The following is a 12,879-nucleotide window of genomic DNA, read 5'->3' as shown; positions in this document are numbered from 1 at the left end:
TTAATTCCAATTAAGCATGTAGAGGTAAAACTAGTAAATAGGAAACTCAGTCATATTAAGAACAACTTCATACAGTGAATATAAGGACCTAAGAACCCTAAATGCCAGCTTTCCACAAATAAATCTGAACACGCACTCGTCATCTCGTGTACACGAACTACAATCAACATAGAAGACTCAAATCCTGAGGGGAAATCTCTCACACAAGGTTAGACAAGATACTTACCTCAAGAAAGACAAACCGATACTCTAAAATGAACTTCTTGGGTGAAATGACCTCCGGACAGCTCAAATCTAACCAAAATAACTTCAAAGCATAAATAAAACTCATAAGAACTATTTCGGATCATAAAGTCTCAATCTTTAACAAAATCCAAAAATCGGTCCAAAAGTCGACCTCCGGGCCCGCACCTCGTAACCCGATAAATTTTACAAAAACCGAATACCCATTCCAATACGAGTTCAACCATACAAAAATTATCAAATCCCGATACCATTTGGTCCCTCAAATCATGATTTTTCATTTTTGAAAACTTTCTTCAAAAACCACCATTTTTCTCAACTCAAAACACAAATTAAATGATAAAAATAAAGATAAAATCATGGAAAAATTCTAGGTGAAGAACACTTACCCAATTAATTTGCTTGAAAACCCCACAAAGAATCGCTCAAAACGGAGCTCCACAAGTCAAGATATGATAAAAATGGTCTAACCCTCGATTTGGGAATATATTCTGACTGCCCAGGCCTTTATGCATCGCGACACAAAAGAACAATCGCGTTCGCGAAGAAGGAAAATGAAAGCTTCCCAATTGTGCTTCGCGAACGAGACAACACGTTCGCGACCACGAAGAAGAAAAGTGTGATGGCCCAACGACTGCTTTTCGCGAACGCGTGAAGTAGTACGCGAATGCAAAGAGTGGGATGGCCTAACTACGCGAGCGCGAGGGAACATATGCGAACACGAAGAGGAAATAAATCAACCTCCAAAATAACACTTCGCGAATGCGAAGGAAAGGACACAAACGCGATGAGGGAAACCAGATGACAGATTCAGCAGTTCAAAAATAGAAGGAAATGACCCGCAGCCCATCCGAAACACACTCGAGGCCACCGAGACCCCATCTAAAACACACAAACAAGTTCTAAAACCTAACACGGACTTGCTCGGGGTCTCGAATCACATCAAATAATGCCAAAAATGCAAATCGCGCCATGAATCGAACTATGAACTTCCAAATCTTCCAACTTCAAAATTCTCCAAATCTCCGGTTGGATCGTTATATTTGGTAGACAAAAATTATAACTCAACCAATAGAAGGTTAAATTAGATTACTAATTAAAAAGTTCAAAAATTACTGTACCATTCAAGCAATAGCAGGCCGTACATCATAAGGATGCCTAAAGTGAAGTTAGAATTGAACAGAATGACTTAGATTTACTACAAAAATATTTCCTTCGATCTTAAGTTTTGCTGATAATTATTTTGACAAACTGTATATTTTTAGCTTTTTATTACCGATAAAGGAAGAGAAAGGAAACATGGGAAAGCATTACAAGAAAAGGACTTTATTTGGTGGCCAAAAAAATGAAAAAAGTCTCAATAAAATATTTTTGTGACGATCTTAAGGGTCGTTGAGAAGAGTTTCGTAGCTGAAACTTATTCGTGGCGAATATTCAGAAAGGCATTTCGTGAATCGGCCTGATTCTATCTTTTTCATTTCGTTTGAAGAAAGGAATGATCCCAAAGAATCAATTTTTCCTTTCGTTGTTGAATCTCTCTTTGATTAATCAATGTGTATTATTAATCATCATTACTAATGGAATCTAAATGATCTCTGTTTTATTCTTCCTCTCTCATGTAAAAAAAAAAAAAAAAAAAATTCGTGCCTTGCAGTCTTCATGTGATAAATAGCTTGCGCTTGGTAAAACATGCTCAATATTTTCCAACATAGAACAAAGAGAAAAGGAAAAGATGAACTTTTATTCTTAGAATTGATCAAATACATACATTCAATTGTGAATTATTGATCAAATCAACTTCACTATGGAATATATTTTCAACATGCTATATATAGTATAGATTGGAATTCCATGCGCCTTTGATGCTCTCATGATGTCCTAGAAATCATAAAATAATATATTCAGTGGCAGATACAACATATAGTTAAATGGTTCGATTGAATTTAGTATTTTCGATAAAGAGTATAGATTTATATATGTGTTGAAAACCGTTACTTACTGGACATAGTCGATCTTAATAACGCCAGCAACAGGATTAGCAATGGTTGAGAAGGCTTCTTTAGAGAGATCCAGGGTCCCACCACATCCAGGGCAATGATCAACAATCTTTACCACAATACTCTTGCCAGTGCAAGGGTGTGGCACTGGATTTGTTGGACCAGTGCATGTGACATTGAAAGTTTTGCCACATATTGCACCATTATTCCAAAGAGGATCACTTGCTGCTGCTATAATGGTACCTTGGGGTGTGTTTCCATAACATGCTGAAGCTGCACCAATAATAATAATAATAAAGCCTCAGTTCTAAACAAGTTTAGAATTAGTTATATTAAAAAAAATTATGATATTAAGCAAATAATTGAATGAGACATTTGCATTGTTGCTCACTTGAATAAAACAATTGTTCTTGTTTTGTTTCTGAAGTCAAATGACTCATGTATCATCAATAACCTTTTTATTTTTTATTTTTCATAAAAAGGAATATGCTAATAATTTTTCATACTTTTTTTTCTTATCAATAAAGCTCTTTTTTAAGTTTAAATTATAGCTTGGTAGTGTAAAAAATATCAAGTCATATACAGGATTATAAATTATGATAACCTAATAATGATAACTAACTTGATATTATAAATTAAAATTTACTTATAGAGTAAAGAAAATTTATACTACTCGATGCATACAACGTAAATCCCATTTTGTTTTAGTCAATTAAAATTTTAATGAAATAAAACTAAAATACTTACGAATATAGTTCGTATAAAATGTGGCAGTCCCTGGTGTAGCCAAAGCTATAGAAAATAAAGTAGCCACAACACCAATAATGAGCAAAATACTTTTAGGAATTGCCATTTCTTTGATAAAACTTTATTTATTTCACTGATATAGTGTCTAACCAACAACTATCTTTATATAGTATTTTTTCTAAGTGTCCACTGGCTAAAATATGGTAATCAGTTAAGAGAAATAAGGCAATTCATTTATTATGTATTTCTTGTCTTACTATAAACAGATGAATTACAATATTTTCATATTCCACTTGTGATTGCATGATAATAGCACTATTATCTGAAGGCAATTTTCTTTAGGTAGGTTAATTATTAGATATCACTGGAGATATGGCAAGTTAATAAATTTTTTTTATAGTAAGTTAATAAAGAATGTTTTATCTCTTTAGCCTTGTGCAAACTATTGAAATTTATCCTCCGATAGCAATTAAGAGCTCTCCGATATGAAAATTGGACTGAATGGCCCTATAAGAGACTGGTATCTAACTATTGTTTTCATTTTAATTTATTTAAAAAATAACCTCCGGACCTAATATATTTATTGCTTGTCAAGAATTTCTCTACTGGATAGATAGATTTTATTCTACGCTCTATTTATACTGTTAATTGTTCATAAACTCTACCCGATTGACATGACTTTGTGGTTGTTTGATTGTTCACAAAACTCTTTCATATTGCATTATTTGTGTTATCTACATTCAATCTATTTGTTAAATTATTTACAAACTCTACTTGATTGGCATAATTTTGTGCTTATTCAATTATTCATCAGACTCTACCAGATTGGTGTAACTTGGTGTTATTAGCATCTACCTATTTGTTAAATTGTTCATTAAAGTCTACCCGTTTGGCATAATTTTTCTATATTGTTCAACAAAGTATTTCTTCTAATTACAATTTTAATCTCAATCAAACCACCTCAAATATAGTCCAGATGATCTCAAATGTCAAAAAAAAAAAAAACCTTCAAATACCAACACAAGCGATCCATTATCACCAATTTAGTCAATTGATATCGAATAAAAAAAATATCATATTTTGTCTTCTTCAACACTTTTTAAGGACCAACAATGGATTTTTAAAATTTTTAAAACAAATCATTAAAGTAGTATTTGAATTAAAAATTTAAGCGTAAATTATCAACATTCAAATAATTTTAAAAGTATTTATCATTAGCTTCAAGTTTTCACCGTCAAACAAGAATTTTAAGTTCTTAATATTAAAAAATTATGTTATTTTTGGTGGGAAAAAAGCTTATTGTTGCAATTAAATAAAAATATGATAAATATTTAAAAGATCATTCACTTAAGGAAACAACCACTGCAATTTTATGGGAAAAGTCATTATTCTGAAAGATAAGCCCATACAAAATAGTACTACTTGGAATTGGGCTAGAATTCATACAAAACCCAACAATTATTGATGAAAGCCCACACAAAAATAGACAGACATTATTAGTCCAAGCTAGTCGTTCATATTCATGCTAACAATCATGTGAATATTTTGTCACGACCCCGAATTTCATTATTAGGGCCGTGATGATGCCTAACATCTACTTGCCACGTAAGCCAATATTAAATAATTAATTAACATGTTTTAGCAATTATAACAAGGTGATGATAATTAACAATTAATAAATTCGTAAATGAACATAGTGTTATTATAAGTAATGCGATACTAAACTACTCCTAGAAACCCGGAGTCACAAGTATATGGGCATCTAGAATACCACAAACATGGTCTGAAATAAGACATAATACTGTTTGAAACTAGAATAACAGTAAAGCATGGTAGAAGGGGACTTCAGGGACTGCGAACGCCAACAACACTACCTCAAGTCTCCTATAGCTGTCAAATCCGAGCAGTCTCTGCTACGCCCACTAGGACCAACACCGGAATCTGCACAAGAAGTGCAGAAGTGTAGCATGAATGCAACCAACCTCATGTACTCTGTAAGTGCCGAGCCTAACCTCGACGAAATAGTGGCGAGGCTATGTCATGTCACTCACAATAAACCTGTACGAAATAGTAATAACAGAAAACATGAATCAAAATAAAACAGTAAACACATATAAACGATACCCGAAGGTCAATTACCAGAGGGCCCCAGAAAAACATAATCTCAAACCTCGTATCATAATATCAAGAATAAACTCTATAGCCACAACACAACTACTACACATCAAATCCGTTGCAGCGTGCAACCCGACCCCAAGTTTCACACAATAACTTTCTCAACATACAACTCATTTCCAATTATATCATATCATTTCCTATTCTGTTGTGACGTGCAACCCGATCCCCCAATATAAATTTATCAACACAAACAACTCAACACCACTATTCACGAAACATCAACACAACAGAGAAAAGGAGCGAGCGGAACAATATGGATGTCACGACCCGAAATTTCCACTATCGGGATCGTGATGGCGCCTAATATTTCACTGTCTAGGCAAGCCAACGTTAGAACAATTTATCCTTTTTAACAGTTTAAAATTTAATAATGAAGAAAAACTGATTTAACTGCAATAATCCAAATTAAATAATGCAGAAGCTAAAATAGCCAAGCGTCTAAAACATCCCTGAACCTGGTGTCACAAGTGCACGAGCTACTAGAATAGTACATATAAGGTTCTGAAATAACACAAAGCTGTCTGAAAAGAAGATACACAGCTAAATAAAAACAAAGAAGGGGACTCCAGGAGCTGTGGGCGCTGAGCAGCTGTACCTTAAGTCTCTGCACGCTGTCAAATCTGAGCTCACTGATAACCGTAGCTGGGACCGTCTCCAAAATCTGCACAAGAAGTGCAGAGTGTAGTATGAGTACAACCGACCCCATATACTATGTAAGTGCCGAACCTAACCTCGATAAAGTAGTGACGAGGCTAAGGCGGGTCACCCACACTACAACTTATACGCAGTATATAATAATGATAGAAATGGAAATACATAACAGGATTAAACAATCAGTTGAAAATATAACTAAAGCCTCAATAAATGAACCAGCGTCCTTCAAACTTACTAATCCTTAGAATTTCAAATAACAATACTGAAAACCAACACAACTCAAGGAAATTGAAACACAAAAGTTGTTGCGGCGCGCAACCCGCTCCCACCGGGCAACACAAAATCCTACCTTATTTCACCGTAATAACATCAACAATATATAATAATATATAGATATATTGTGTCACAAAACCTGATCCCACCATATAACGATATTAGTATCACAATTCACCTTTATTTTACCGTAATAATCCACCTTTATTCCACCTGTTGCGGCGCGCAAGCCGATCCTACCGTACTGTCACGACCCTAAAACTGACCCGGTCGTGATGGTGCCTATCATGAAAATAAGCCAGCCGATACAACTCTCGAATTAACCATTAATCAATAAATCATTTTTAAGTCTTTAATTAATCAAATATTTCATAATAAAAGTCTAAATGCACAGTGCAGAATACACAAGCCCGACATCGAGGTGTCACAAGTCACAAGCATCTACTAAGCTCTAAATACAACTAAGAGTCTAAAAATATCCTAAATACAATATAAGAAAGACAAGAGGGAGAAAAGCAGTGCTGCGAACGTCGGGCAACTACCTTGCTAACTCCGATAACTCTGCCACTGAGCAATCAACACCCGCTATCGGGTTCAAAATTTCCTGAATCTACACACAAGGTGCACGGAGTAATGTGAGTATGCCAACTCAGTAAGTAATAAAAGTAAATGAAAGCTGAGCAGTAAGAAAACACGTAAACCACGTCAAAATGCTACAACAAATGCAAGACATTTCCAACATAGTACAAAAATTATTTACTTTGTAAAAATCATGCTCAGTTTTGGTAAAAACCTTTTAAAACAACTTTCAATAGTTTCATACGAGTGATAAAACAGTGAGAAAAAAAATGGAAGAAAAGTGAACAGCCCCTTGGGCATAACATGTACCATAAACCGCCACTCAAGCATAATATCAACAACCAGCCCCTCGGGCTACCTCACAATCACTCGTAATCAGTTCCTCGGGCATAACATAAATCAAGAACTGCCCCTCGGGCAATAACATGGAACAACATCAGCCCCTCGGGCTATATCACATCTCACACTGGGTACCCAAGCTCACTGGGGGTATACAGACTCCGGGAGGAGCCCCTTACGGCCCAAGCGCAATAACAAGTCATCTCATGGCGTAATCAAACAGGCTCTCGGCCTTATATCAAGCCACCTCGTGGCATAACAAATCAGGCCCTCGGCCTCATAATCATAAATCAGTATAGTACTGCTGCGACGCGCAGCCCGATCCCATAGTATCCTCACAACACAGGCCCTTGGCCTTACTCAGTCAGAATCTCACAAGTCACTCGGGCAACAGTAAAACATGATGCTCAGCCCAAAATATCATTTAAAATATCAAAAATGAGTAAAGATGGTTGAGTTGTGAAAACGGTAGAATATAGCATGTATGAGTACAATTATGAAGTCAAAATAGTGAGGAATAGTAGTGAAAATCCCGTAAGGGTCCAAAAACAGTTGGCACGAGGCCCAAATATGGCATTCAGCCCAAAACATGATGATAGCAAATAGTTTTCGATCAAATACGCGTTTAAACAATCATACGGGACAGACTAAGTCACAATCCCCAATGATGCACGACCCCACGCTCGTCATCTAGCGTGTGCGTCACCTCAAAGTAGTACAACGATGTGAAATTCGGGGTTTCATACCATCAGGACAAACATTTACAATCATTACTTACCTCTATCCGGTCCAAACTCTAGCCCGCGATGCCCTTGCCTCTCGCCTCGGCCTTAACGCACGTCGAATCTATCCAAAAGCAGAATCATGACATCAAAATATGCTAAGGGAATGAAGTCCATGCGAAAATAATCAAATTACAACACAAATCCCGAAATTAACCAAACCCGACCCCCAGGCCCACATCTCGGAATTCGATAAAAATTACATCAATAGACCCCTTATCCTCCCACAAGTCCATACATACCAAGAATGCCAAAATCCGACAACAAATGACCCCTCAAATCGCTAATCAAAGGTCTCTAATGTCAAGCCCTGGTTGCTTCAATATTTACCCACAAATTTCCATATATTTCAAGCCTAATCAATGAAATAATACCATAGGAACGAGTTTTATGTTCAAAAATCTTACCTCAATGAAGTTCCCTTGAATTATCTCTTCAAAATGTCCCCAAAAGCTCCAAAGCTGTCTTAGAAATGGTGAAATAACCAAAAATTTGCGAAGGGAACCTTTTATACTTTCTGACCCAGGCTTTTCGCATATGCGGTCCATACACCGCACCTGCGGTACCGCATCTGCGTCCAAAAAACCGCATCTGTGGTTTTCACTTAAAACCAGAAGTCCGCACATGCGCCTCACCTTCTGCACCTACGGGCTCGCAGGTGCGACCAAACCATCCGCACCTGCACTTCAGCCCTTCACACCAACTTCCACATCTGCGGTTAGCCTTCTGCTTCTGCAGTCCCGCACCTGCGATCCCCAAGCCGCAAGTGCGGTTATGACAGTGGCTCAACAGCTTTAGCTGCAAATCTCAAACTCCAAATCTCCCGTCAACCATCCGAAATCACCCCGAGGCCCCCGGGACTACAACCAAAAGCACGAACAAGTCATACACCACTTTCCACACTTATACCAATCTCCGAAACACCTAAAACAACATCGAATCAATCAAATGACATCGGATTCAAGCCTAAGGTTCCAAAAACTTCCGAATTCCCTTTTTGATCAAAAAGTCTATCAAACCTCGTCTGAATTACCTGAAACTTTGCACACACATCACAAATGACACAACGGACCTGCTCCGACTTTCGAAATTCCATTCCGACCCCTATATCAAAATCTCACCTATCAACCGGAAAAAGCCAAAATTCCAATTTCGCCAATTCAAGCCTAAATCTACTCCGGACCTCTAAAACACATTCCGATCACGCTCCTAAGTCCCAAATCAACTAACGGAGCTAATCAACCCATAAAAATTCCAATCCGAGATCATATACCAACAAGTCAAAACTTGGTCAAATCTTTTAAATTTTAAGCTTCAAACTGAGAAATGTTATTCCAATTTCATTCCGATTATCCTGAAAATCAAAAGCAACGATTTACATAAGTCATAATACATCACACAGGGCTAGTCATGCCCGAGAACTGGCGAGCGAAGTGCAAAAGCTCAAAATGACTGATTGGGTCGTTACACATACAGTGCAAACTCACCCTTATTCCACCATATCAATCTTCCCTTATTACAACTGCTGGCATGCAGCTCAATCTCACCATATCAGTACCAAATACTCAATGTGCACAATCAAATCAACAGTTCAAACCACAAAAACCTTTACGATCAATAAATACCAAACTGAACCAAAAAGGAAACCTTGTACAACATAGGTATCTACGCAAGTAATACTACAAAGAGAGACCAATCCAATAATTGACAATTAGAAGGTGCAAGTAAGTCAGTTTAAGCAAATATCAGGAAATCATAATACTATGAAAAGAGCTAGACCTAACCGCTTCTACTATGAATCTAGTGTCAGAAAACCCCCAATGACAGCCAACTTTGAAATCAGGACTGGCCTGATTCAAATGATTTAACAGTCTCACATCTTCACTGGAGGCGTAAGTGAAGATCTACACAGTCATTTAATTGACTTTTGGAACTTGTTGAAACAACTAAGTATAATGGAGTACCTCTTGAAGCTATCAAGTTAAGGCTATTTCCTTTTTCTTTAAAAGGAGATGCCAAGACTTGGTTGCGAAGTTTGCCACAAGGTTCCATTACCACATTGAACCAAATGACTCAGAAATTTTTAAACAAATATTTTTTCTCCGCTAAAACCATAAAGTTAAGACAAGACATCTCTAATTTCTTGTAGAGTGACACTGAGCCAGTTTATCAAGCTTGGGAAAGATTAAAAGAAATGTTAAAAAAATGCCCTCTATTGGGACCAAACACACACGCAAGTATACGTGGTCGTCAAGTAATAAAGTGACTCGAAAGTCGGATGTCGAATCCACAGAGTCTTAGATTGATCGTTAACTAAGTAAACTAAAATCAATTAATTGTCCAAGATATTTAAGAGTGATATTTTTCTATTAATCTACTATTGCGAAAATTAAACAAATAACAACTAAATTATCAAGAATGCGATTTTGTATGGTGAGAGTTAACTTCAAAGGAGATAAAAATTCCAGGGTTGTGGTTGGTTTATCAATCCTATTAAGTTCAATAATCACACTCGTTAATCCAGATTATCTATGGTTGCTAATTAACCAGATTTTCTATATGAATAGCATGTTCCCACAATACTACTCGCCTGCCCACAATATATCAATCCTATATTCCTATGGTATTGAGTCTGTCATGAACGAATAAAATACGGTATTTAATTAAGCAAGACTGTTAGGTATATTCCTATCCTAACCGCGAAATATTCCCCTAAGCCACAAGTTCAAAAACAAGCTCTCTCTAATTCTACTCTAATTTAAACACGACTTTCCCAAACATAGCATAGATAGTAAATAGAACTCAACCACTGGCCAGACAATTAAGCAATTACGCACAAAATTAAAGAAACAAAAACAAGATGATAATTCGAATTAACGAAGATGTAATTAATAAACGTTAATAATCATATCAACCACAACCCTAGAACTAGAGTGCTTAACCACTCATGTTCGTATTAACAATTTTCCAAGTATTTTGCATAAACAAATTACAAAGAAAAGAAAAAGGGATGAAGAACTCTATGACTTTCTCCAAAAGTTATCCACGTGATGTCCTTGCATCTGGTCACCAAACCTCTTTCAAAGTGGCGTTTTAGGTCTATTTATATGTGTAGGAAAAGACCTCAACGTGTAGGTCAAGTCCTAGTCAAACCAGGAGACGAAACAAATCTTCAAACCTCGGAATGGATCTCACCCCAGGCCTGGCGTCGCCAGGCATAACGCCTGGTTAAGCTGGCCTTTGCCTTGCCTTGCTAGGTCTAACGCCTACTACAAGCCTGGCGTCACCAGGTCTAACGCCCGCTTTAGGCCTAGCTTCGCCATTTTTTTCTTTTCACTGTTCTCGAGCACACTTTCATCGTTTAATTATCCCTTTTGCACTGATTTCATCTCCAATTTACCTATACATAAAATAGACTCCATTACGCGTAAATAAAGTGTAATTTATCATTAAGCATGTAAAATGCAAGGCACATAATGTATGAAACTATGCAATTATAGCCACACATCAATACCCCACACTTAAACATTGCTCATCCTCGAGCAATCAAACTACACTTATAGACACAACTTCTTTTTAAGCAATTCCCTTAACTCATTACACCAAGAATGTTTAAAATAGTCTAAGCACCAAGGTGTAACATCCTCCCTCAATATTTGACTCACCAATACCATGGCTCATTCATAATTCACTTACTTACTCTAACATGGAGGTCAATGACATTACCTTTCCATCATGAATCACGTGCCCTCACACATCAAAAGAGAGTAGTTCCACACACAATAAAATTTAGAACATAGGAACTCAAGATAAACAAAATTCACTCGCTCTCAGAAATAACCTTCATATGCCACAAATGATGCACCATGGGCTTGCCCATAGTGTAATACTCAACTAATCGAGTTCATTTAGTCTATGATCAAGTAGGACTTTCACTGGTTGTAATGGAGGTTGCGGGTCAGGTAGGATACATTTGGATATAAGTGACTATACCTCCCTAAGCACTTTAATACATATACTTTAACATTCAAACCCCGTACTTATGTCAAACCATAACTCCACCTTCACATCAATGTATATTAACTCCATATTTCTTTAAGCACAATTACATCAAGAGTCACCACTATTACGAAATACTTTCACAACAATACAACTATATTTTTTTTCTTTTCTTCTTTTTCAATTCAAGTGGCTCTTACTTTTTCAAAACAGTGCACCTTTCTTCTTATTTCATTAGTTACACTCAAAAGTTAAACCAACCACCCCACACTTTAACTTTTACAAAGATGAAAAGGTTATAATAGATGATTAATTCAAACACATGGGTAAAGCTTGTAATGTGGTTCCCAAAGAAATAGGATTACAGGCTCAACGGGAAAAGTCCAATTTTTCTACTTTTTTCGATTTTTTATTTTTTCATTACTACTTCGATACTACACAACTACGAAATCACAAATAAGAAGTTAACATTTTTCTACATCCTACTACTAATGATCTAGAGAATTTTATCACCCCACACTTAAAAGAGTGCAGTGTTTCCAATGCACAATTATAACAAAACAATAAAAAGGGTGGACAAGAAACTCCCTGAGAGGCCAAAGGCCGAAGCAATAGCTGCTCACGGGTACTCAGACTTCCCTAGGCATAGTCCTTTGTATGGCACCCCACACTTAGTTCTCACCATCTAACTCGCTTTTGCATTCTTCCAATGACTTTGCCTCCTATGTTTATAATCCTACAAATACTACAACAATAATAAGAAAAAAATAAAAATAAAAGAAAACAGTAAAGATGGGTTGCCTCCCAATAGCGCCTGATTTAACGTCGCGGCACGACACTACTACTCTACTCAGGCTGGGCGTTTTCTCTTCTTCTTTCTCCCATTAAGCCTAGCCTTTTTGCAACACCACCTCCTCCAACTCAGTTATCCCATCCGAATCACTATAATTCACATCAGGACTTTGCTCTATCCTTGTCAGTTCTACCGCAGTAATCGTGCACAAGTCCTCATAATGCTTAGGGAGCTTAAGTGCCTTGTACACATTAAAAATGATTTCCTCATTGCCAATTCTCGTCTTCAATTTCCC

At 36.7% G+C, this 12,879-nt stretch overlaps 1 protein-coding gene across 1 annotated transcript; it reads right to left on the bottom strand.

The window, feature by feature from the left end:
• Positions 1-2,061: 2,061 nt before the first annotated feature.
• On the bottom strand, positions 2,062-3,093 carry LOC104237703 (putative EG45-like domain containing protein 1). Its single transcript, XM_009791899.2, has 3 exons — positions 2,988-3,093; positions 2,243-2,513; positions 2,062-2,121 (listed from the first exon to the last, which is right to left on the bottom strand). Exons 1-3 carry the CDS (start codon positions 3,091-3,093, stop codon positions 2,112-2,114), a joined length of 387 nt encoding a protein of 128 aa, XP_009790201.1. The 3' UTR covers positions 2,062-2,111.
• Between the last annotated feature and the right edge of the window lie 9,786 nt (positions 3,094-12,879).

The sequence above is a fragment of the Nicotiana sylvestris genome, chromosome 6 (assembly GCF_000393655.2).
Source record: "Nicotiana sylvestris chromosome 6, ASM39365v2, whole genome shotgun sequence".
In the NCBI taxonomy this organism is placed as follows: Eukaryota; Viridiplantae; Streptophyta; class Magnoliopsida; order Solanales; family Solanaceae; genus Nicotiana; species Nicotiana sylvestris.
Note: the sequence above shows the minus strand (reverse complement) of the source record. Positions and strands in the feature narration are given on the sequence as shown.

Bases quoted from the DNA above. Each gene is read 5' to 3' on its own strand.
- LOC104237703 (XM_009791899.2), bottom strand. From the start codon at position 3,093: ATGGCAATTCCTAAAAGTATTTTGCTCATTATTGGTGTTGTGGCTACT. The intron at 2,514-2,987 runs GTAAGTATTTTA...TTATTGGTGCAG, and splicing joins ATTTTATACGAACTATATTC to CTTCAGCATGTTATGGAAAC.